Source organism: Triplophysa dalaica, chromosome 10, assembly GCF_015846415.1.
Source record: "Triplophysa dalaica isolate WHDGS20190420 chromosome 10, ASM1584641v1, whole genome shotgun sequence".
Lineage (NCBI taxonomy): Eukaryota > Metazoa > Chordata > Actinopteri > Cypriniformes > Nemacheilidae > Triplophysa > Triplophysa dalaica.
In genome coordinates, this window is record NC_079551.1 from 8679239 (window position 1) to 8705267 (window position 26029).

Here is a 26029-nt window from a genome sequence, read left to right on the forward strand (position 1 = left end):
TTTTTACAGTTGAATCATATTGGATATAGAATTTATTACACTGGAAATTAATTGACCACATTGGATTGGTGATTTATTTTTCTATGGTGGGATATATGCCTATGATATCATTAGTCTGTGAACAATTTCTCAAATGTATAATTTATTAAAACTCTATCTTTCAAATTCACACACAGAACTACCTCAAGAAAACACAATTATTAGCCGTCACAACATGTTACCATTCCATTATATTTGTGTCAGGGTGTAGAATCAAAATAGAAAGAATAGCAGAATAGACCAAATGTATCAATGTTATTTCCTAACAGCAAATTTGTATAGTGTGCACGTATGTAATCACATATTTTCATTGTCATTTCAAAGCAATGGCATTAGTTGCAAAGCAGCACCCTCAAAAAATCTGGAGGTGTTTATTAGATATTATGTACTAACAGACAAACATACTGTTAATGTAGACACACTTTAAGAGCTCACACCACTGGAAGACGTGACATTACGCGGTGATGGTATCTTAACGTGAGACTACAAATCAGTGTTTAAAAAGGAGAACCAGTCTCTGTTCAAATTCCTACATTGAGTTCATATCCCCTAAAATTCATCGTTTCACAATACATGACGGTAGATGTAACATCCTGCAGTAAGGCAACAAGAGGAGAGATCCCTATATCAACAGCATCCTTAACAGTACACAGAAAACACACACAACGTAACACCAGATATCTATCAGCATCATTAAATGTGCAATATGTCATGATGAAAGAACGGGCTCAAACATCAGCTTTGTGCTCCAGTGATGGAAAATCTTTAGTGTTGAGAAATGATGTCATCAGGTTTAAGAGAAGCCTGGATTCCATGGCTCGGTGTGCTTTGGGAAAGCTTTATTTAAGGTCCAGAACCATGGAAGCAGGGTTCTCCAGGTAGGATCTCCACATGTTGGAGAAACGACACATGGTGGCTCCGTCGATGATTCTGTGGTCGGCAGACCAGCTGACATTCATGATGTGTGCTTTTACTAAGTCGCCCTTTGAGTTGAATCGGGGAAGGACCTACGGAGATTATGCAGTTGGTGTGAAAGAAGGTCAGTCAAATCCTGAAAATGCACAACGCTGTAATATTTTTTTTAACGTTTACAAACCTGCATCTTCCCAAGAGCACCGATAGCAACCTCGGGAGGTAATATAACAGGTTTTGCATAGGTTCCTCCAATCTGTTCAAAAGCAAGAAATTCAAACAATGAAACAAATTTAACTGCAAATTATGTGAGATCTTCGTGTAGCTTGTGACTCACCGATCCTATATTCGAGAGGGTGAACGTTCCTCCCGTGAGATGGCTAGCTCCCAGCTGCCCCGACGCTCCCAGCGTCTGCAAACGGTTGAGCTCCACAGCGATTTCGAAGACGCTGAGCATCTGGACATTCTTCACGTTAGGCACCAGAAGACCTTGGATGGTGTCCATCGCCAGTCCGATGTTATGAGCAGCCTGAAAACCGACCAATGCATTCTGATCTAACTCAATTCAATCACAATGAATTGAAATAATGTCTTTAGATGGAAAGTTACCTTGTAGGTGATATTTGTGCAGTTTTCATCCAAAGATGCATTGAGAACGGGAAAGTGGAGAAGTCCGAGTGACGCAGCCTGTTTACGAGGCACAGATATCAAAACCCAATTCCATCTTTTTTTTGGCCTAATACCACCTGTAAGATGATTTGAACATCTAGAAAGAAGAAAATGTTTCTTACCTTAATGAAGAAAGGCATATAGCTGAGTTTAATTCCTCGAGATTCAGACAATCCCTTCAGCTCAGATCGCAATCGGACCAATTGGGTCAGATCCACTTCATCGCAGTAACCAAAGTGAGGAATCTTCAGAGCCGATGACATCGTCTTGACCATGGCTTTCTGAAAACCTGTTGCCAGGTCAATGGAAAGAAAGGCAATGAAAAATGTGGTTGATTTTTGACAAAATTTAAACAACGAGCATATACCTTTCACAGGTTCAGTGCGGTCTTTGCCTGTAAACACAGGTTTGGTGATGACAGGAGTGGGAATGCTTGGTGCCGGCGTCGTCGGTTTAGCAGCTGGAGCTGAAGGGACAGCTGTTGCGGGAGGGGGCGGTCGAATCTCCTGGAAGGGGGCCGGGGGTAAGATGGCCCCTGTCTGTTGGGCTATGAAGTTGAGGATGTCCTCTTTGAGAATACGGCCGTCCTTTCCAGTGGCTAAAACTTCACTTAATTTAATCTGAGGAAAATTAAATAATTTTAGTAAAGGGTTCAATTGTTTTTAAAGACAATGCAATGAGCCCTAAATTATAAGCATTTACAAGGCAAACCAATTCGAAAAAACTTCAACATGCATTTAAAAGAAATTAGGAAATATAAAGATGGTGTTACCATAAACAAAAGTTTGGGTTAAACCCAGTAGATTCCTTTGTTACCTCCCCTACTTGCAGCCATGACAATAACACTACTATCTGAAGCTATGTGAAATTGGAATGCTATTCTATTGCTCTCCAAAGAGGAGCTACGAACGTCTGTAAAAACAAGCCATGGCTGAAGGTACCATCTACCATGACACTGATTTATTGTGGCTAGTGCGATGCCTAGCAACTTTAAAACCTCAGCTAGAGTTTATGACCCCACATTAGAATAACTAAAGACCACCCCCCACCGACTCTGATGTCACGCACTGCTTGATATCTGGCAGAACTCATTTGGCTTTCTGATAACACTCAACTTTCCAGTCTAATCTAAACTTAATCCTTTTGCAAAACTGTATCTATCTTTAACAAGAAATAATTCTAAACAATACAGACTATTTATTTGTAGGTAATTTCTGGTGCAAGAGAAATCATGACCTACATTGTTCTCCGTGGCTAAGCGTCTCACGGCTGGAGTGGCCTGAGTCTTCTGACCCTTGATCTCTTGGTGCGTGTGCTCCTCTTGAGACATGGGCGGAGTCTCCACCACATCCTCCTGAGGTCCCTCCACTGTAAAACATCATAAAATATTATTTCCAAACCATATCTAGCAGTCTAACTACTTCTCAAACTATCAGCACTTACCCTCCCCTGCATCCGTTTCGATGTCAACCAGAGGATTTCCTACGTTGGCTATGGCATCAATATCGTAGTAGAGTTTACGAATGATTCCATCATAGCGGCTGGTGATCGTGACTGAAGCTTTGTCACTTTGAACTTCACAGATGCTGTCGAACTGAGACACCTTATCACCCACTTTCACATACCTGATACACAAAGGATGATAAACAGAGATTATAACGCCCCCTGCTGGTAAGTACATGTAAGTGTCTAATATCTTGCAGATAAAGAAAACACACCATTCTTTAACGGTCACCTCCATAATGCCCTCCCCAATATCTGAGAGCTTGAACTGCATAATTGGTCCTGCTGCAGCTGTAAGGAAGGAGGGAGAAAGGTCAAATACATTCTACATGTTTAAAACTCAAAAACCCTGATCCAAACTCTTTACACTTACCATAGCTTGTGCGAAAGAACCGATGCTGTTGCCCAGCAGTAAGTGAATACGAATGAGGACGGTATGCAAGGCAGGCTGCCTGGACCCTCGAGCAGCAGTGCTTGTGCAGACGTGCAGAGACCTGAAATTACACAGCCCATGTAAACAGAACTCAATATCATCAAGTTTTAAATTGTGACCATAGTCATTCACACATAAAAACATACTTTATATAGTTACACATATCCACGAATCAGAGTTTATGAATGACTTTACCAACTCATATATACTTTTGTTCATGCATAAGTGATGCAGGTTAATGTAGACTACCCTAACATCTCTGAATGGACATTAACCATAATTTAATTACAGTAAAAAATTTTAGTTACCATGTTTTATTGGCAGATTAACTACAATTCGTTTAACCATAGTTTTAATAAAAATATCATGATTAAACAAATAAGTTATTTTGTGGTAACTGGAGTTTCGAACCAAATAACTGTGGTAAGAGATAAAAACACAGCATGTCTCAAATTAAACAACATGCTTTTATTTTAATAAAACGCCGTTTGTTTACATTTTGGCAGCTTTCCGTACTCATTCAACTTGAGCTGTTGGCTGCAGGTTACTTCCGTAGTTTACCCTCTTACTCGCGTTATTTCGCGCCAAACGGACATCTTAATATAGACTGTATACTTTAAACATTTGTGCAATCGTTTAAATAATTTAAATGTGTAGTGAACACATACCAGGCGTCTCATAAACGCGAATGGACCCCGCACGGTGATGACCGCCGCCATATTTCCTCACCGACTTTGTGTAGCCGGATGTGACGACGCACTCACGCCCCGCTCCGCTGGCCAATCAGAGAGCTTATAGTGAAGGACAAACAATTCCTAGGCATTGCTGAGTGTTTTAAGATAAACAGAGAAATCTCCTAACCTCTCATATACATTACTTTTTGTCAAGTCAATGTGAGTGGTTATTAATATATATATATTATATTATATTTTTTCATGATAATACTTCAATCTGAATTAAACTTTCGATACAACTTCTACGAAGCTCTACGAGTCAAAGTGGGTGAGATTGCGGTGAAAATGTATCACGTGCATTTATGTAGAAAATAATAAAGAGCGTAAAGTAAACATTTATAACCAAACAGGAAGCATTTCTTGAAAAAGTAATCTGAAATGAATTATTTCACATTGATACACGCATCACACATTTAAATTACAATTTTATTACTAAATAAAACATTTTGGTGCTACAACATTTCGCAATGCAATTCCGCCTGGACCGTGTCTCTAATCAAGTCATCTTAGGTCATTGTTTATTTATTTATAACGCAGTTTCATCCCTATATATCGAAATAATGTAGTATTTAAAACTACTCTTACTTACTCGTTATTTTATTGGTTTAACTGGTTCCTAATACATTTTTTGATAGAACTGTACTTCACAACCAACGCCTCCACGCTTTTTATTTACATTCTTTATATCCAACCCAAGGTCTTAATAGTGAAGAATTACATATACGTCCAGGAAAAGTTTAATTTCCCAACTGCGCCTAAATAAGGGTGTTTGGTGTCAAAATCAAACCGTCCTTGCCTATCTCCTTTTATATCTACAATGCGCGTCGCGTCACGCTACATGTGCGCATGCGCGAAGCTCGTCCACCATAGCCAGTGTGACTAGCAAGACTAGTTGCGAGTCTGACCGTATCGCTGGGAATTTTCTTCGATTTTTATTTCCGCCGAGTCAAGTCGTCATTCATTTATTCGGACCTTACCATCATCGCGACATTCAGCACATCCCTTCTTCAGTTTTGAGAGACAGTCGGCTGCGCCCGGGGGATTGTGAGAAGTTCGCGCTTGTCGCTGCATTGTTTGTGCGCTACACACCGGCTTACATTAACTTTAGTACAGTGTGGAAGTTGCGCTCCGTCTCATTTTTTGATTCCCGTGCGCGCGTCTTTCATCTGCGGCGTGCTTTGAAGTCGAACTCGCGTGTTCTTTGTAAAAAATTCTCGAATTTCGCGAAAATGGCCGCAACAACGTTCGAAATGGACGGAAGTGTAATGGAAGGGGTGAGTGTTCATTCGCCATTCTTTTTTTGTTTAATTTTGTCTGTTAATCTCGCAACATTTAGTATATCTTTCTGACATGGCTCAAACTTTATCAAGCAGTTTCTTGAAACTATTTTCCGATGGTTTTCTTTGAAGGGAGGACAGATTTTAAGGGTCTCTGTGGCGCTGAGTTGCATCCAAGGGGCGTCAATCAAAATAAACAAAATCCGAGCCGGTAGAAGCACACCGGGTTTGAGGTAATGATCGGTTTGTTTAAAACGCATCGTGTGTTGTTATATGTGTTTTTTGGTCATTTAAATAGTAATTTGTGATATGTGGAACATGTTACCCATACCCCCTCCCTTTGCTATTCAACAGTGAATCATGAAACAAAGCAAAGTTGGGTTGTTGGGGTCTAATAACTCGATTTTAACGTTACTGTTTGAGTCAGCCATACAGAAAAACGACTATCGATTAAGTTAAGCTGTTTTTACAGTGTACGCCACAGAAAATGGTAGTTAAAGAGTTTAAGCATGAATTTTTAATGGGATCCTTTGTTAGTTGGCACAGAAGCACATGGCTACTTTCCATGTTCTTTTCATTTGTGCTTTTAGCATTTCCTTTTAACTTTGTATAAGAGGTTTTTTAAAACTCTTCTTTAGATGTCTGGTGTAAATTTACTTCTGTACCTTATGGAACTGATCATATAAAGACGCATCAAGCAATAAAAGTTTGCTCAATCTCAAAGTTTGATATCCACATCTCACAAAGTATTTGTGTGTCTCAATATCTAATATGAATGTTTTTCAAACAACACTTCATTATCTCTTCAATTGTTATCACCCCCCCTCCCCTCCACCCCTATTCAACGTCACCAGGCCTCAGCATCTGTCAGGTCTCGAGCTGGTGAGGGACATGTGTGACGGCAATCTGGAGGGAGCCACAGTGGGATCCTGCGAAATTACTCTCACTCCTGGGAAAATCAAGGGTGGCAATCACATCGCCGACACTCAGACGGCTGGGTAAGAGACTGAACGCTGCATCAAAGCAATTGATTACTACAGTTTCTTAAAGAGCACATAACTAGGGGTTTTTAGGTCCTACTTTGGTTTATAAAGTGTCCAACAACAAGTTTATGTACGTAGAAGGTGTAAAAACACTATTTTGTAATAATAGGCAGTTATTCTTACCATACTTGATTGACTCAACTGATTCGTTCCGAGATTCATCTGTCTAATCCCCTCCTTTCCGCTAGCCTAGTCTGATGTGACTGGTCAGATGGTCTAGTCTGCTGTGATTGGTTTACCGTGAATAAGGCTAACAAGCTAGAATATTTGGGGGAGAAGAGTGAAGTTTTCACTGGCAGTCCTAGCAAAACATAGGCGGGGACTATATTTAGTGACGTAAATGCGCGGCGGTTCTTGAATCGGACTAGGGACGACTCGTTTGTGTGATTCAGAGTCGACTCCCTTTTTTTTCCCACGCCAATAACTTTATTCATTCACCTTTGAATTTACAACTTGGCAAGACTGCTTACTTTCAAACACGGCAACATTACACATTGCATGAAATGTAATTTTCATGATCTCATGTTATGTGCTCTTTAAATTCTTGAAATTACACCGAAACCAGTAACAAAATGCAATATAGGGTCTTTAGACTTAAGCTGTTTTTTTGTGGGTTGTGTAGAAGCGTTGGGCTGCTGATGCAGGTGTCTCTGCCCTGCGTCTTGTTTGCTCAGGGTCCATCAGAGCTCTGCCTGAAGGGTGGAACTAATGCTGAGATGGCACCTCAGATCGACTACACGATGAAGGTATAAAGCGCTTGCCAGGACTAGACTGATCAGCTGGTGGTTGTTTAACGTTTTCAAAATCGATCTTTATGAGGTTACAATGAACACTTCCAATTCCCTAGGTCTTCAAACCGATCGTGGAGCGATTCGGGATTCCGTTCGACTGCGATTTAAGAATGAGGTAAAACTACAAATAAGTTGTAACCTTACATTTGATTCTCGAAATGGTTCAAAACTAACCCGAAAACGATTTTCATTGAAAACAGAGGATACTATCCCAAAGGAGGTGGAGAGGTTGTGGTCAAAGTGACCCCTGTAAAGGAGCTTAGTCCCATAAACATGACTGAAAGAGGAAACATCACCAAAATCTACGGCAGGGCATTCGTGGCTGGAGTTCTGCCATTCAAGGTACAGGATAACCATCGACAACGATCTCTTAAGTGCATAACTAGCCTTGAAATAGATATGGCATTGTTTTCAAACACATGTTCGGTTTTGTTGTTTACAAAAACAGTCTGTTTTGTAATTTTGTGATTGAATCGTTCTTTATGTTCAGTTGGCAAAGGACATGTCCACGGCGGCAGTACGCACTATCAGAAAAGAGATTAAGGACCTGTACATCAACATTCAGTCTTTGCAAGAAAAGGACAAGGCATGCGGCAATGGCAACGGCATTATGTGAGTACATCTGTGATCTTGAACCCGCCACATCTAGCTTTTTTGAAGTTTCGTTTGTGCTAACATGCTGTTTGTGTCTTGGCAGAATTGTTGCAGAATCATCCACTGGCTGCATATTTGCAGGGTCATCCCTTGGCAAAAAGGGTAAGTTGTCTGGTTGCCCAGAACGTTCACATGCAACTGAACAATTGGTTCAGTGTTCTAGTTTTGCCACTAGAGGGCACTACATCACAAAAAGAAGACTGTATGTATGAGCTTATTTAGACCAGAAGGTCAGGGAACATTGCCTGAATTAGCCAATTGGATGCAAACGAATGAGACTATTCATTGGAAGTGTGAACCAAACATGATTGTTTTTTTGTTGTCAGGTGTGTACGCTGACAAAGTGGGAATCGAAGCTGCCGAGATGTTGCTGAGAAACATCCGACACAATGGTTGCGTGGATGAGTTCTTGCAAGACCAGGTCAGCGACGCATCCGAGAGTATTAATGCATTGAATACGTAAATCATGTGCCTTGGTGAGGTGTAAATGATACGTTTCTTTTACAGCTAATTATTTTCATGGCCCTGGCGAATGGCACATCTAGAATAAGGACCGGTCCAATCACTCTACATACGCGGACAGCAATCCACGTTGCCGAGCAGCTCACGAACGTAAGTCTACCGTCTACAGATCTAGACTTCCATCTAGACATGTTCGATTGAAAAATCTAGGTCACCTGCGTACTTTCTCAATTTTGTTTTCTCGTTTGAAGGCGAAATTTGTTATACACAAGGCCGAAGATGAGCAAGCTAACAACGGCACCTTCATTATCGAGTGCCAGGGAGTAGGTGCCACCAACTCGAGCTTGTAAGCGTGGCTCGTCCTTGGCCAACGTAAGATGGAGGACTTGTAGCAGAGAGACACTACTACTGTAACTGGATAACTTAAAGATGGCTTAACATTATCTTCATGTTATCTCAGGGTTCACGTTTTCATAGTTTCCGCATTGACCACGGGTCAGCCTGCCCTGTCCGTGCTTATTCCCTATGCTTGCCCCTTCCCTCTCTAAAACTTTTGTTACTCAGGGTATTGCCTTATACTGTAACGAATCGTCACCTTCGGATAGTTCGGATCCTCTTTGCAATATTCTCACCTAGTTTGTCGGTGTGATTTCAGATTCAGTTTCGAAACGCTCAGAATTGCTTTCCGCACCCTAACATAAGCCTTAAGGGTTAGAAACCTTCAGATACATGGAATTGATCGATCGCTTAACCATTTTGCATGGAAATAGTAATTTACTGTACATTTGTCACTGGTAAATTTAGTGCACTGTGTGTACACAGAGAAAAAGAAAAGGTTATACAGCCCCCTTAAGTTTATGTAGCTGCTTTTTGTTCTGTGTTATTTAAGACGTTTTGTTGGTAAGAAACACATTTCTGAAATTTCATCTTTGGTTTTTTCTTTGAGCTTTTTGTTCCATTAAGGTGCACGGCATTTCTAAATAAACTTGTGCGCCGTTGGTATTTGTTTAATGTTGATTTAAGAATGACAAACGGTATTGGTTTCATTCCATGTTCATTATTAGTGTTTATTTATAAGATGGAATTGCATATGTTGATTTGACATTTTTGGCTACTTTATGCAAAGTTTTGTTATTTGCATTCAAATAATTTTCAGGAAAAAATACAATAAAATGAGTAAAAGACATTCTTGATTCTATCGTGTCTTTCATTTAATAGATCGCTTTTTAAACCTATATTTAATCTACAGTTGCTTTAAGGTGGTTTGCCATTTTGTTCATTATAAGCACCATAATGAACCATCGGCAGCCTTTCTTATGTATATGACACCCAAATACCTTTTAAAGGTGTTTAGTGTGGTATTCAGCTGCCTCGCCCATATCAGGGCAACCAAACAAATACACCCAAAGAAAGCACTTGTTTAGCTCACAATGCAATCTTCACATTTAGCGCACCCTAGAGACGGTCTACAAGTGTTAGCGGTTACCAATCCAACTGGAGTCTGATCCTCGGGCCCCTTTGTGCTCCGGGCCAATACAATTACTCCCGGCAGATGCCAGAACAATAGGGGGAGAAGAAGAGAATAGGGCAAACCATGTGATGATGCGTGAATATGCATGGAGCCCTTGGGTCCAATCTACATTGTTAAAAGGAGAGGCTTCCCTCTGGGAGGTGGTGGGTTTGGTTTTTGAAGGGCATTTAAGGTTTGTCAGTCTGATCATTGGCTGTCTGGTACATCTGTTGCTTTGAGTAATTAAACGCTGGCGGAGCAGAAAGAAAAATCTTTGCATTTTTAAATGAAAGAATTTAATAGACGTACTCTTTTAATAAGAATGATTTCAACAACAAAAGCATTAAGGGCATAGTTCAACCCGTCCAAAAATTATTTCATCGTTTATTCACCCTCGTGTAATTTTAAACCTGTATGACTTTCTTCTGCAAAAGAAGATATTTAATGTGAGATGGTGGTCTAGTGGGTTAAACCACTGAACTGGTAAATCAAAGGTTGCTGGTTCGATCCCAGCAGCCACCACCAGTGTGTCCTTGAGCAAGACACTTTACTCCATGTTGCTCCAGGGGGATTGTCCCTGTAATAAGTGCACTGTAAGTCGCTTTGGATAAAAGCGTCTGCCAAATGACTAAAATTTAAGATAGCCAAACAACATCGGCCCCCATTGACTTCCATTGTATGGACACAAAACCACGGAGGCATTTGTCAAAATAGCTTCTTTATCGCTCATATTCATACAGTATTTTAACATCATGAGGAGAAATAAATGATGAAAGAATTGTTCGTTTTCGGTGAACTATCCCTTTAAGGTCTTTAAAATATATTAAATCTCATCCTATTTAAAACTTGCAACTGTCTTTGTTGCTTTAGAAAGGTTGTTACATTAAAAAAAGGTGTGATCTATGGTCCTGGCCAGTGCTTCTGTACACACATCTTACTGCTATGATAACACAGCTGACTAAGTGTAATCACAAAGTAATGAGGTTTGGTTTTGTCCGCAAAAATGACATCACGGATAACAGGAGGTGTTTAAGGTAAACCTATTTTTAATTGTCCAGATTACATTAGAACAGATTATTACTAGGCAAAATACATTAAGCTTTGAAATATTAATATTGGTGTGACATTTTATTTATCATTTTGTTAAACGCTGTGTGTTGGGTTTTAATAACCGCATGGACTTACTTATTGTGACAAGATAAGGTTGCTATTTTCTGATGTGTATTACTCCATGCTGATCTATTTCAACTATTCTTCTTAAAAGTTCACCCAAAAAAATAAATTCTGTCATCATTTTCTCACCCTTATGTCATTCCAAACCTGTGTGACTTTCTCACTTCCACAGAACATAAAAGAAACCGTGGTAACCATACAACATTGGACCCCATTGACTTTCATTGTATGCACACAAAATATCTTCCTCCGGGCTCCATAGAAGAAAGAGTGGTCTGTGGTAATTTTTTCTTTTTAGGTGAACTTTCCCTTCAACAAATATGGGACAACCAACTGGTTCTATATTCAGTAGCTTTAAACAAACATATACTAGGAATTTAGATGTAACATGTGATTTTCTCATTAACAAGCAAATTAAATTTATTTTCAATGTCAAAGTAGTGTTGGTCAGCACATTGCTACTAGTGGATTTATCTTTGAACCTAAGACACTTAAAGATGTCAATATTTAGCCTATTTGTGACATAAATATCTTACAGGAACAGTTCACTTAAAAATTCTCGCCCTCAAGGAATAAATCTGTATAACAGGAAGAATACTTTCAAACAGATCTTGACCACCATTGACTACCATTGTAGGAAAAATTACTTTATTACTTTCTTTCTTCTATTGAACACAAAAGAAGATATATGGAAGAATGTAGGAAAGCAAACAGTCCTGGAGAACCATTGACTACCATAGTCATTTTTCCTATAATGGTTGTCAATGGTGGCCAAGAACTGTTACAAGCATTCTTCAAAATATCTTTCTCTGTGTTCATCAGAACAAAGAAATATAAACAGATTTGGAACAACTTGAGGTTGAGTAAACGATGACAGAATATTTATTTTGGGCTAACTGTTCCTTTAACCAAGTGATAAGACTGGCTAAGATAAAAGATGACAATAGAGAAAAGAAGAACGAATGAATGAATCACTCAGGATTGGGAAAGAAAAAATACATTTTAGTTGACCACTATTTAAAGTACGTAGGAATGAACTTGTTATTCTCATCATGCTGAGTGTCAATCTTTTGCAGCCTTCCCACAGATCGCAGGAGTGGTTATTGTCAACAAACTTCCTTCCTGTCGTAGATAAATAAACATTCCATCATTATTTATTCACCCTCATTCTAAACCTTTATGTGACTCCTCTGTGGAACACAAAATATGATATTTTGAGGAACATCTCAGTGGTTCTGTGGCCTTACAATGGAAGGCAATGGGGGGGCATTGTTGTTCTGTTGCCAATGTTTTTCAAAATATCTTTTGTGTTCTGCAATTTTGGGCCTACGGCAAACTAGGTTGCCTATATGTGACCATGGTCTCCTCTCAAAAAAAGTGTCAATACATTCAGTCATCTTCACTTGACAACCAGCCAGCACACCAAACCCTTTAATTCACTTGTTTGCTTGCTAGACTTTCCATGACGTCATCCTGCCTCTATCATGCGCTGAACAAAAGTTTAACATGCTCCAAAAACCTCCGAAATACAACACGTCACACTGAAAGAAAACAACGACTGGGTACAAGGTATGCTACGAAGCGTCACGTTAGCACCGTTCGTTCGGAAAAATAATGTGAGGCAGCTTGAAAGTCACACCTTGCCGGGACTGTAACACAAGACACATGTGAGGAAACCTGAGCCGGTTCCACCAACTAGATCCTGCCCGTTCTGTTCCGCTGGCACACAGTGTCCCCATAAACGACTGTACAAGCTGTTGAGTCTACATATTATCCAAAATACTCTCTGTGCTCTGCATGGTCCGGGGTGTCGGGAGTCTGACGAAAGCCGTGAGTGCCACCAAACCCAGTTCTGTTAAACCTTCATGAAGGCATGTCAGATGTTGCATCCTGGAGGTCCCAGGAGAACGGTGAATGGAGTCAGTCAGACCCAGCGGTACACAAAGTCTGGATCTCCTTAATAGCAGGTAAGATGGGCTTGCTTTAAAGCTGCACTTTGTTGATGCAAAACAAACCTAGAGGTGTGAAATATTGTTTCGTGGACCTTATGGGCTATGAAAACTGATGGGTTGCATGCAACACTTCTCAATTGGTTTGCTGCAGTTGCATTTAATGTATTGGCATGCAAACTGCTTCCAAACTAATGCATGCTATTTTATACAGTGATATAGTATGAACTCGCATATAAAAAGGTATATTGATAGTTCCTAGAAACTAGTTCAGGAAGGAAGGATCCGTTTGTTGATTACTCATTTGGATATTATTCGAATCAACATCCGACATGCCGGATTCTGCCGTGCTTTCAAACAAAAAGAATTTAGAATGTATAGACTAATCTTTATTAATTGCTAATCTTCTTTATGGTGTCCATATATTCAATGTGAATTATTTCCATTGGGTGACCGCAGTGACACGTATCATACATGACCTTTTCAGCTGTTGTTGAAAAGCAGTCTGGTGTGAGCCAATGACATTTGAGATCAGATTGTCTAGCGATTCATGTGTTTGGGTGCTCTGGATTGATATAAGCAAATGATAGATAGATAGATAGATAGATAGATAGATAGATAGATAGATAGATAGACAGATAGACAGACGGACAGACAGACGGACGGATAGATAGAAAGATGGATAGATGGATAGATAGATAGATAGATAGATAGATAGATAGATAGATAGATAGATAGATAGATAGACAGACAGACAGACAGACGGACAGACGGACGGACGGACGGACGGACGGACAGACAGGTAGATAGAGAGACGGACGGACGGACGGATAGATAGACGGACGGACGGATAGATAGACGGATGGACGGATAGATAGACGGATGGACGGATAGATGGATGGATAGATAGACAGCTAGATGGACGGATAGATAGATAGACAGACAGACAGACAGACAGACAGACAGACAGACGGATAGATAGAAAGATGGATAGATAGATAGATAGATAGACAGACAGACAGACAGACAGACGGACGGACGGACGGACGGACGGACGGACGGACGGACGGACAGACGGACGGATAGATAGAAAGATGGATAGATGGATAGATAGATAGATAGATAGATAGATAGATAGATAGATAGATAGATAGATAGATAGATAGATAGATAGATAGATAGATAGATAGATAGATGGATGGATGGATAGATAGATGGATAGATAGATGGATAGGTAGGTAGGTAGGTAGGTAGACGAACGGACGGACGGACGGATAGATAGACGGATGGACGGATAGATAGACGGATAGATAGATAGATAGTTAGATAGATATAAAGACAGACAGACGGACGGACAGACAGACAGACAGGTAGATAGAGAGACGGACGGATAGATAGACGGATGGACGGATAGATGGACGGATAGATAGACGGATAGATGGACGGATAGAAAGATAGAGAGATAGACAGACAGATAGATAGATAGATAGATAGATAGATAGATAGATAGATAGATAGATAGACGGATAGATAGATAGATAGATAGTTAGATAGATAGACGGATAGATAGACGGACGGACGGACGGACGGACGGACGGACGGACGGACGGACAGACAGACAGACAGACAGACAGACAGACAGACAGACAGACAGACAGATAGATAGATAGATAGATAGACGGATAGATAGACAGATAGATAGATAGATACATAGATAGATAGATAGATAGATAGATAGATAGATAGATAGATAGATAGATAGATAGATAGATAGATAGACAGATAGATAGACAGATAGTTAGATAAATAGGGCACAATATACTGTATTAATATGAAGGAATGTTCCGTATTCATTATTCACGCGGTATTTACCTGTATTTAACATTATGCCCTGAATCAAATTGCATTTGGTCATTAACTGAAATGTCCTTAAAATAAAGGAAAATGTACTGGTAATATTCTGCGAGTACTTTATCCGTCTTTAAACAGGATTAATTTTACGGTGTAGATAGATACATAGATGCATTTAATGTAAAAAATCACTTTACTTGACCCGATATCGCCTATGACTGGTCAATGGAGAGTTGAGCGCCGCTGATTGGACGGTACCACACCACGTGACGTCCCTTTAAGCTCTTTCTAGACTCTCCGCGACCATGGCACGGTAAAGATTACCACTTATTGACCACAGCAGAGTTAAAATAAAGTAAATCTCGTCTCGCATTTGTCCAGCTATAATACTCGACGAACGGTTCTTTGGAGGCTCACACGAGGCAGAAATCTCCGGTGCTAGCGATACAAGCACTTTTACGCGGGACGCGAGTTGGGATGTTGACGCACCTTGGGTGACTTCAGTAGTTTGTCGGACTTGCTCGAGCAGGAAGATAACGTCACACAAACGCTCGGGAGAATGCCACAAGACTCGGGTGCCTTATTTAAACATTTCGTTGGTGCTCTTGGTCCCCGAACTCCTCGGAATATTTGCGCCATCGGTTAATAGAGAATTTGCATGCGCGTGGGTAGGGAGCGGATTTTTATAGCAGCGATACTTTGTTGTTCGTTTCGTGGCTGCGCAAAACCTGAGCTCCGTCGCCGATGACGCTCGAGCACTTGAAACATTCTGCGATACTTTCGACTTTATTTCAAATGGCTGAGGATAGTGATTTGATGGGTGCTTCGGAGTTTATAAAAGGTGAGTTTTATGGCTTGTTTGAGTACTTTGATTCATTGTTATTTTCTATCACATTTATTTTGCACAATTCAAATGAGCGAACGTTCAACTTTCTGTCGTAAACGCGTCATTTCTGACGTAAATTTTAAAGTTCGACTCATTGCTAGCTAACAATTGTATGTAAAATTAAAAAGATTAACCGGGTTTACTACACAGTGACAACCGTTCAACTTTGGTGTTGCAAAACCATAGCAACCACAAACCTGTCACGGTCTTTCCTTTACTAAAATGGTCAATTATCTTAAGGGAAGTCCAATGCATATGAAAGCCACTAATCCGACGATTTAAAACACACCTATGAAGAGTATTACTTGTTTTATGACTCTACCAGCCGGTTTAATACTTTCTCTCCCTCCTTAGATCGGCTTTACTTTGCCACCCTACGGAGCAAGCCGAAAAGCACCGCGAACACGCATTACTTCAGCACGGACGAGGAGTATATGTATGAAAAGTGAGTTTTGCAGCCTTCTGTCAGTGCCGAAATCCTCAGGAGGAGGGAAGCGCTTCCAAAGCCTGTTACATAACGAGCCCTTCCTGCACTTGAAGTGTAACAAAGTTGCATTTGCAAATCTCAGGCGTTTCATAATGGAACTGTCAATCATTTTTTAATTTCATGCTGAGGGAAGATTAGACAATAATGGAATTGCTGTGCCGCTCCGCCTACTGACAGAAAAATTGACTGGAAAGAGATGAAAACCCTGCTTGAGACTGACTTCCAAGGAGGGATTATGGAGGGACAACTGCAAGACCTCTTATTGCAGTTGCGAGATATATATATAAAAAAGCGAAACGGCATTGCAACTTTGTATTCCTTTTTTACACTTATTGTGACATAAACGCACTGTTTGCACAGAGTGCATTGCACAATACGTATCATAAAGGAACAGTTCACCCAAAAATGTGAATTCAGTTTACTTGCCCTCAAGTCTTTATAAAGAACGGTTTAGATACAAGCATCTTTCTCTGTGATGGTTCGAACAAAGACATTTATACAGATTTGGAGCAACTTGAGGGTGAATAAATAAGGACATTTTCATTTTTGAGTGAACTGTTTCTTTACATTTTTACATTTAACTCAACTCAACTTTATTTATATAGCGCTTTTTACAATTGTCATTGTTACAAAGCAGCTGTACATGAGTCACATTGAATACAAGAAAAACAACTTAAGGCATATACCTGTAAAAACAAGAAAAAGGTGAAAGCAACAAAAGACAGACATACAAATGCTCCACACACACAATATGCATACATACTTACACACATTGACATAGACGCACACACGCAAACACACTCGCACACACGCACAGTGAAAGCACACATTTGAGATAAAGGACAGAGAACCACAGGTCAAATATTAAAGGGACTATAAATTCTTATATGCCATATTAATCATGTTTAACTTCTAAATTCTAAATTTACATTTAATGCATTTGGCAGACGCTTTTATCCAAAGCGACTTACATTGCTTTATCCTATACATTTATACTTGGGTATCTGCAATCCCCTGGGATCGAACCCACAACCTTGCGTTGTTAACGCAATGCTCTTACCACTGAGCTACAGGAATGAAAATACAATATGAAAAATGCAAAACTAAAAAATCGTAATTCATGGCACATTAGAGGGAAGTCTCGCGCACCTATTTAAGAATAACTGGTGTTTGTTTGTCTCTTCTAGCTTTTATGCAGATTTTGGACCACTCAACCTCGCTATGCTGTACCGGTACTGCTGTAAACTCAACAAAAAGCTTAAGGTGAGTCAAGCACCTACCCCATTCATCGCATTACTCCCGAAGAATGCGCAGAATGCAATTTGGGCCCACGCCCCCCTCAGATGATTGCGTTGAGGATATTTTGGGCTGACATTTCCTTTGTTTGTAATGTGGGACGGGAACTGAAACTGAAGACACAGCAATGAACTTCTGCAATAGCCAGGAAAATGTCTTGTTCGGGTATCACATTGGGTTCCTTTTAAGGCCTTGCCCGTGAGGCAATCTGTGTGTGCTGTGTGTTTAAAATAAAAAGCACCGGATTCACCTTCCTCAAAGCTGTGATATCACATTAATACGGATAGAGCTCAATGACTGGGGAACTTTGCTTAGGGCACTTCTGAGCCATCCAAACAAAGCTATAATACAGTCAGTAACTAGTTATTTAGCACGTGATGTCAAGTAGTTTAGTAGTAATTTAGTAAGCCCCATCCAGAGGCTTTTACAGGCACAATTCCCCAAAGTAACCTCAGGTTAATTGCCTTGTTTAAGGGTAGGAAGTCTCTTGGTCTTCAGGGAATGAAGTCTTAAGGATCCAGCCGTGCATTTTACCCCTTAGGCCCCAGTTAACCATTCAGGATAGTAGCAAGTCAATCCAATCTTGGCTCTTAACATTTTGTCACATTTTTTTAAAAATCCAGAACCTTAAATTTCTATCAGATGCAAGTAAATGTTGGGGATTAGAATCGACCTTGCATCTTTCATCCAGCGAGATATTCCGCAACCGCCGGTGTTGTAATTCGCACGTGGTTCCTTCATGTCCTAAGGATTTTTGAAGGAGGGTTAGACGTCTTTCCAAATAGTGCTGGGTGAGGCACATGGGGCTTGTACTTGTCCTCGCTCTAAATATTTTCCCTTGGTGGCCATTTGTCATCTGTTAAAATAGTCTATTGCGTGTTTTATATTTTGGGTGAAAGAAGGTAGAGGGCAAAATGTTTAACAACTTAGAATTGCTTTTTTTGCGGATTTGGCTGATATACAATGCTGATATGTTTTATTACATTTTACAAATATAAGAAAGTAGTTTTAACACGCCTCCAACTTTAGTTTCCAATTAACCTAAATGGAAAGGTCAGCAAAAACGACCAAACCCAAAGCACACAAGACTTGTGAATTAATCATGCTCTTCTTCAACTTTTTTTAGATGTTTTTATCTTTAAGAAGCCAAAATCAACTCTCTTTTGTCTGTTCTGTGTTTTTTAAGCTGGCAAGCTGTAGTTCACTCATGTGTTCATGTTTTGGAATATTGAAGGTAAAGTCCTCCTGTAAACGCATGTGTTCCCCTCCTCTTTTAACCAATGTCACCATGTCCACACCCATCCAACCATATGCGACTGTCCCCGCCTGTTTGTGATTTACAAGTTGTTGCCACGGCGATGGCATTTTTCTTTCTAACCCCACCTCCGGTTCGGGCCTGCATGTTTGGTTGTGAAGCCGAAAAAGAGAAGAGAAGAAGTGAAGCTTATTGTTAATATCGGTTAGAAAACAGAGAAATTTACTTGTTGCAATGTTACTGCGTTGGGGATTTGTAGGATGGTTTTGCATTGCTAAGTGGAGCATGTGGAATCTCAAGTTGCCGTTTTTGTAGCACGATGAGATCAAAATGCTGTCAATCTTGAGATTTTTGTTAGGGTATTGTTCTTAAGCTATTCAGTCGAAGGCCCGTTTGTTCCCTTCAGCGTAACCACCTCCTGCATGTGAATGCTTTTTATTCCTGTGAGAATATTAACCTACTGAATGGTTGCAAACGTGGTTTTACTTCTCAGATTTCCTAGGACAGATAAAAGGGTTCAACGCTGTTATTTGATTTGAGAAGAGAAGGTCCCGAGATGAGCTTTAGTGAAAACACCTTTATGATTAACGTTCAGGCATGGATGGATGCCTAAAAGTAATTAAAAAAAAAATCTCTTTGCTACATGTCTGGATTGTACGTTGACACAATGCTGAATCTCCCAACAGTCTGTTGCGCTCGAAGTTTCAATGTTTTTCTAGGCAAATTTCATCTATGCTACACAGGAACAGATGCTTTGAGAATTTTTTCCGTTCGGCTCATATCCAGCACCGATTATTCAGAAGCATTTGGCATGTGCCCGTGCATGAGATGTCTTTTAACGTTTCACCTGCAGCCCTTTTTGCGTGTTACTGCAGCTGCTGAAGCAGGTGTTGAAACATCTGTCTCGCGTTCCCTCATTTTAAAACGTTTGGTTTAGAACACCTCAAGCAAATTTGAGCAAGGAAACTGTTTTGGGTTGAGTGTGTGGTACCAAGATTGCTGACGTCGATTTTTATACCGTTTCCCAAACATTTAACCAGTCATGTAAACCAACTATGAATGGGTTTGAAGTGATATTTTAAACACTAAAATGACTTCTTGACTAATAATTGTGATTTATGGCAAAAATAAATAAATGACTAAATATGGATTTAAAGTTCAAGGTTTTTAGAAGGACAACAGCGATATGATGTTCATTTTAATATATTTATATATGTGATGTATTATAATATTTAATAGAGTGTACTTTTTTATAAAAACCCACTTTAACAATTAATGCAGTTTTTATTTTCATTTAGTTTTTATGTAAATTTGGCTTTTTAAATTAAAATGCTTTTGTTCAACACAGGCATTGTATGCACTTGTACACAGTTTTGGTTAATGTTTGTAAACTAAACAAACTCTGTCAACTCTATTTTGCTTGCGACGTGACACATTTATCTCTTTCTTTTCAGTCTTTCACTCTGACAAGGAAGCGGATTGTGCACTACACCAGCTTTGACCAGCGCAAAAGGGCTAATGCTGCTGTGCTCATCGGTGCCTATGCTGTAAGTATCCCATCATCCTCCTCTTTCATTTCTCCAATCATCTATATTCCTCTCTCACAGTATTGTTAATAACTCTGGCCGCTCACAAGGTCTTGCGGTGGGGATGGAATCTGTCATGACCCTGCAAATGAGCTACTCATCAACATCAAAAACAACAATCCCCCGCGCTCGCTGGCGTCAAGGGTATTACATGTCATCAACAGGTTCATAAAAGTGGCTTGCTTGAGATCACGTTCTGTCGGACAGAACGTCTCCTCGGATGTTTGCCAGCATCCTCGAACTAGCCGCCCCCTCAGAGAGAGCACAGCTTGCTGACTGACTGGTACCTCCCCCGCGTTGTGCTGGCACAATAACACCACCAGCGTCCTTGCTCACATGCCAGCGTGTCAACCGCAGTTATTCATTCACACATTATCCGAAATCATAAATGCCAGATTGCCTCCTTGATGCACCATCGGATAAATCTACGCTTTAAAAGAGAGCAGATTCATAGCTCAGATGGAACCGTTGGCATCACATGGCTTGTAAAATGCACAGGTGGCCTTTTAATGTGGGTCAGTGTACCGTTAAGCTTTCCTGTTAGTGGCCACATTGTTTTTGAGCTCCTTATGGGCTCGTGGCATAGATTTTTTTTTTCTGAATAATCAAAATCTGATCTGCATTTTAATCCTCATAAAACGCATGTCTGCTTGCATGTGAAATATTGGTGGACATTTGTGTTCTAGTTTACACAATAAGATAAGCTCTGTGTGATAAAACCACAGAGGAGGAAAAAGCTGGTTTCCTTTAAATTTTAATGAGTCCTAAATAGAAACACGGACAGGAAGTGGTATAAGAGACACTTCTCTGGTTTCCCTCAGACAGGATGTTGTTAACTTCTGCATGCGCGATTGACAATTTGGGCCGCTTTAATGTTGATATCCTGTTTTAAACTCCAATATAAGGAGATTTAAATGCATTGATAGTGTTTTCCAATATCTTGGTTTTCTGTTATTGTGTAGCCCTAGGGGAGAGGAGGGGGTGGCTGATGTTCCCTTGCTTTCTGTTGGACCAGAGCCATGAAGAATTATAATCTGGATTTTGTATAATCTGATGTTGTAGGACTATGATGTAATGGCTGTATGGCAGTATAAATCCTCTTGTTTGTAGCCGAGGCTCTACATGTTCGTTTTGACCTGTGGTGTTTTGTCTTCCTTTTCATAATCGTATAGACAATGCGTTCACATTAGGATGTGAAGTTAGTAACAATTAATCGCATCCATAATTATGGGTTTATAAATATAATATTAATATGCAAAGTACACAGACATATATTATGGAAACACAGACTTTTATTCTGGATGCGATTAATCGCCATATATCGGCCCTAGTAAATCTGACTTGATTAATATTAATACAGTCCATTTTTAAATGCAAATAATATTGGCGTCTACAGAGTAGATTGTAGATCTTTTAAAACTCTAGTAGTCTTAAAAAAGAGCCCTTAAAATGGAGTGTGCTTCCTCCGAGTTGGTCTTCAAGGAACGGTAACATTTAGTTGCCTAAATTTAACTTGAACTTTGATCCTGGGTTTAATTCGACATGGTCTTAAATGGAAACTAATTTGTCAAAACTCAAAACCCTGGAGAGTACTGTGGGACTCTTCAAATGTCTACAAATGAGAATATTTCCCTGAAAATTAACTTGGATGTCATCTCCGACATTGAGATTCCTAGGAAAACCCTTGATCATCTTTACAGGTTCTGTGTATTTAAGGATAAGCTTTTAATGTGATGTTTTCATCTTTCTCTTATCAGTGGATCTTCTGTTTATTGATCCAGGCTTGCGTGCAATAGCTAAACCCGTTCTAGCAGCAGATGTCTAACCTAGTATTATCATGCAAGGAAGATTATGTGTTCTGGTTGAACAGCTGGGTCAAGATGTTCCATAGTTTCTCTGGGTCACACGGTACAGTCGGGCGCAAAAGAAACAAACAAGCGCTGGCCCTTCTCATGGGACTGAACTTAATCTGCGGAACTGTTCAGCTAATTGTTCGGTTGGTGCATATTTCATTAGCTTGGGCAGAATTGACAAAAGCAAAAGGTCTATTGCTGACCAGCATTCGCAAGCAAGGTCATTTGACCTCTGCCAATGAAAATCCTTAAATGGGCAGTTCACCCGAAAATGAAAATGATTTCATCATTTATTCAACCTCCAAACTTTCTTTCTTCTGCATAACACAAATTAAGATATTTGGAAGAACATCGGTAACCAAACAACATTTGCCCCCAATGACTTCCATTGTGTGTACACAAAACCACAAAGACATTTCCCAAAATATCTTAATAAAAAGAGTTGCGTACAGGTTTTGAACGACTCTAGGCTGCTCCAAACTTCACTTATTTTTCTTAGCAGTGTCAAAGTTGTCACTGCCTTGCTGCATTCTGACATCAAGCTGTGTGAAATCGTCCCAACTTGAGAAGGGCCCCATTGTGCAGAGCCACAGGATCTCATCCGTGTGACACATTCTGGCCTCGCGTCACTTTTCCAAAGTGTGATTGCATGTTTGTCGGGACACGGGTGGAAGTAGTGAGGTCCGAACAAATTGTCATCTTCAATGCAGAAGAATCATGTCATTTTCTGTGCTTCTTTTATTCTATTTTAGGTGATTTACCTGAAGAAAACACCGGAAGAAACCTACAGAGCTCTGATCTCCGGATCCAACGCCTCGTATCTACCCTTCAGGTAGGATGCCAGCATGTGTCACCTGCAAAATGGAAAGTTACAAGGACACCCGAGCCGGGCTCTGACGTGCCCTGCCATTGAACGCTGAATAATAACCTTAATCTTATTCCATGTCAAAGCTTTGTTCGACCAAACAAGCGCATGTTTTTTGACACGAAAAGATGGTTTGAGCTGTTCTTCTTCCCAAAACTCAGCTAATACACATTTCGCCCTCATATCCTCTTTTCGCTTTGCTTGCTGCACGCTACGCTTTAATCTCATTTGGCTTGGCATGAAATATTGTATCCTGTTGTGGCTCCGAGGGTTTTATGTTAATGCAGTTGAACTACTTCTCCGGGCCAAATGAACCAAAAAAGGGGAGGATGCAACAGCGGCGTTGCGTGCCGTTAGCAGAGCGAATATAAATTTGCTGTTCGACCTGGCTGTTTAATTTCATATCGTGCATATCACATAAGTGGAAACTGCTGCAGGGTTAGATTATTTAGACGCTTCTGTGTAGCATCTAAGCGTTTTAAGATTTGGTGATTTGAGATTATGGAGTACAGCATGCACAGAGCCTGCATAATCCAAAAACACCATTGAAGTGAATATGACAAGCTTTCCAAAAAATCTACAGCACTAAACCCTTTGAGCTGGTTTCTGGATCTGGTCCCGTAGCGGCTGCTGTCTTTTTGCAATGTGCTTTGTTGGATATGTGAATGGGATTAATACGAGAACGTGTGAATGGGATTAATACGATGAGATGCGATTTTGTTGTGAATGGGTTTTCTTCTAGCACAATAGTGTTGGCATTATAACGTTTTGCTTTGAGTTTATTGGAGGGTGCCGGTGTCTGTAACCTTTATATTGTTTGGCAACCGAAGCAACTAACCAAAACAATGTTTAAAGGGTGTTTTAAAGAATAAATGAGTGCGTTGGTGAGTTAATAAGAGTCATGATGGTCTGGCTGTGGCCTGCCGGTTGGCACGCATGATTCAACACGTTGAATTGCGTCGCGATTATTTTAAAAATCCAACGCTAGTATATTTTTCATGTCATAGATGAATTCTTCCATTGTTGATAGGTTATAACGGGAGAGATTTAGTTTGGCGTTAACACCCTTTATTTCGTTTTTCAAGCATAAACTCACTATCTTCTGGATATTACTGCATTATGCATTGTACAAGGGATAGTTTACCTGAAAATAGAAATCATGTAATTTATTCACCCTTATGTGGTTTAAATTTTTTGTTGTTCAATTCTGAAGTGGTCTCATTAAGATTTGTGTGTCTCCATGCTCAATTTTTCTTCCACCTCTCTTTTCCCCATCTCGTTATGAGTAAATCATAAAATTATGCCAGCGTGACTGCTGGTCCCTTCCTCCACCCCCTCTGCCGCCCCATGCGAGATGCCTGCCACGACTCAAAGACACCCCCCTTCTGTTTTCCATGACAAAAAATTCCCACAGAGATGGTATTCCCTTTCGTCTCAAAGATGTCTTTTCTTATTGAAAGACATTCTGTCAGATGAAAATCACAGGCATGTAGCGTCTGTTTTAACCATGCAGTTAGTATTCTGGATTAGTCAAGCTAGTTGGCCGCTTTTCCCTAGCGCATGAGTTCTGACCCCTCAAATGACCATCGTGTTTACTGAACCAGAAACACAAAAGCCTGGAGTTCAACCAGGCCAAGCACTTCTGTGTAGATAAAGCGCATGCGCACATATGGAATGAGTGGAGAAGATCCTTGAGCCCATTGCATCGAAACATTCATTTACATTTGCATCCAATAGGCCCATGTGGGATCATCTGAATGTTTAAGACGTCAGTCAAATTTTTCAAGACCAGGTAAACCCAAACCTTTTAGTCCACTTCGAATTGTGAAATGTGCTTTAAGTGCTTCCATTATGGATTCACTCAGGCCTTCATACTGTTTGGAACCATCAATCATTGAGTGCAAACAGGAAGAGCAGATTTACTTTACAGAAGTTATTAGGGCTTTTCCCAGAAGTCTAACATCCCCCTTTTATACTTTGCATTATGAACTCATGTATCATTGTAGGGGAGTCTTTAGTTTCATATTTACTCTTCACTTGTACTATGAAGTCCTCATACAAATTAAATCACCTGAAAAATATTTTTTGGTGGGTGTCTTAATCATTGTCTACTCTGTGTGGATATCATCTTGAACCCTTTGCAGCAATGCCTGTAGGTTACTTCCCGAAACATTAACCTCAGATTTATGTAGAGTAACAGTTAATAAAAGTCGAGCCACTCCTCGGGCTTGTTCAGGCTTGTTGGAAAGCAAATATTTATCTTAGCCACACTGTTTAATGTTCATTGGCACCTTTGTCAAACCTAACGCAATTTTTTTTTAGTCGTTCGTGTGCCTACCAGACATTAACAGAAATGAATGATGTTTTGTTTCACAGTCCATTTGACCTAAAGTATAAACCGATGCAAAATAAGTTTGCGCTCAATAAAAACTGTGTGTGGCTAAGAGAGATTGTAATTGTTTGAAATAATTGTATCATTCACTTGGTTAAACATCTGTGTTTACATATGATTTATTTTTATTATCAAAAAGCATTAGGTGATGTGGCACAGAATGCATGCCTCTTTAGATTTGCTTTATGTAAATTGTTTGACATTATGTTATTTTAAAGGTCAGTCATTTCTTGAAATTAGTTGTTGACTGTTATAAATGTAAGATATATTAACGATAATAAAGCTGTCGCACAATACATAGAAAAAGAAAAGAAATCTCACAAATTGAAATGTTGATCGGTTGACAATCGCTACTGGCTACACTAACAAATACGCACCAAAGGAAACTGCGGGTTTGACGTCGACCGAA

General features: G+C 40.0%; 3 protein-coding genes across 9 annotated transcripts in view; 2 read left to right on the forward strand and 1 right to left on the reverse strand.

Moving 5' to 3' along the window:
* Positions 1 to 14: 14 nt before the first annotated feature.
* On the reverse strand, positions 15 to 5051 carry dbt (dihydrolipoamide branched chain transacylase E2). Of its 4 annotated transcripts, none has more exons than XM_056759488.1 (12): positions 4880 to 5051; positions 4225 to 4347; positions 3497 to 3617; positions 3339 to 3414; positions 3064 to 3245; positions 2861 to 2988; positions 1988 to 2240; positions 1743 to 1909; positions 1561 to 1638; positions 1289 to 1480; positions 1136 to 1207; positions 15 to 1046 (listed from the first exon to the last, which is right to left on the reverse strand). In XM_056759488.1, the coding sequence occupies exons 2-12, from the start codon at positions 4273 to 4275 to the stop codon at positions 879 to 881; spliced, it is 1488 nt and encodes a 495-aa protein (XP_056615466.1). In that variant the 5' UTR covers positions 4276 to 4347; positions 4880 to 5051; the 3' UTR covers positions 15 to 878. The 4 variants fall into 4 exon arrangements, with proteins under 4 accessions (XP_056615466.1, XP_056615465.1, XP_056615464.1 ...); XM_056759487.1 differs by having other exon boundaries at positions 4225 to 4331; positions 4880 to 5048; XM_056759486.1 differs by having other exon boundaries at positions 4225 to 4381; positions 4880 to 5008.
* A 104-nt stretch (positions 5052 to 5155) lies between these two features.
* rtca (RNA 3'-terminal phosphate cyclase) lies at positions 5156 to 9703 on the forward strand. The gene is made up of 11 exons (XM_056759490.1): positions 5156 to 5564; positions 5700 to 5800; positions 6422 to 6565; positions 7233 to 7356; positions 7458 to 7516; positions 7602 to 7743; positions 7892 to 8013; positions 8099 to 8157; positions 8382 to 8476; positions 8563 to 8667; positions 8769 to 9703. Exons 1-11 carry the CDS (start codon positions 5520 to 5522, stop codon positions 8865 to 8867), a joined length of 1095 nt encoding a protein of 364 aa, XP_056615468.1. The 5' UTR covers positions 5156 to 5519; the 3' UTR covers positions 8868 to 9703.
* A 5532-nt stretch (positions 9704 to 15235) lies between these two features.
* Positions 15236 to 26029, forward strand: part of cdc14ab (cell division cycle 14Ab) — a 28200-nt gene continuing 17406 nt past the window's right edge. For 2 of the 4 annotated variants that reach the window (XM_056758906.1, XM_056758907.1), the window contains exons 1-5: positions 15236 to 15841; positions 16241 to 16331; positions 17561 to 17636; positions 20379 to 20471; positions 23116 to 23195. In XM_056758906.1, coding sequence (XP_056614884.1) covers positions 15745 to 15841; positions 16241 to 16331; positions 17561 to 17636; positions 20379 to 20471; positions 23116 to 23195 — 437 coding nt within the window. In that variant the 5' untranslated portion in view covers positions 15236 to 15744. Of the gene's footprint in view, positions 15842 to 16240; positions 16332 to 17560; positions 17637 to 18786; positions 18904 to 20378; positions 20472 to 23115; positions 23196 to 26029 lie in introns of those variants that run through there. The other 2 variants (XM_056758904.1, XM_056758905.1) reach the window with 2 other exon arrangements.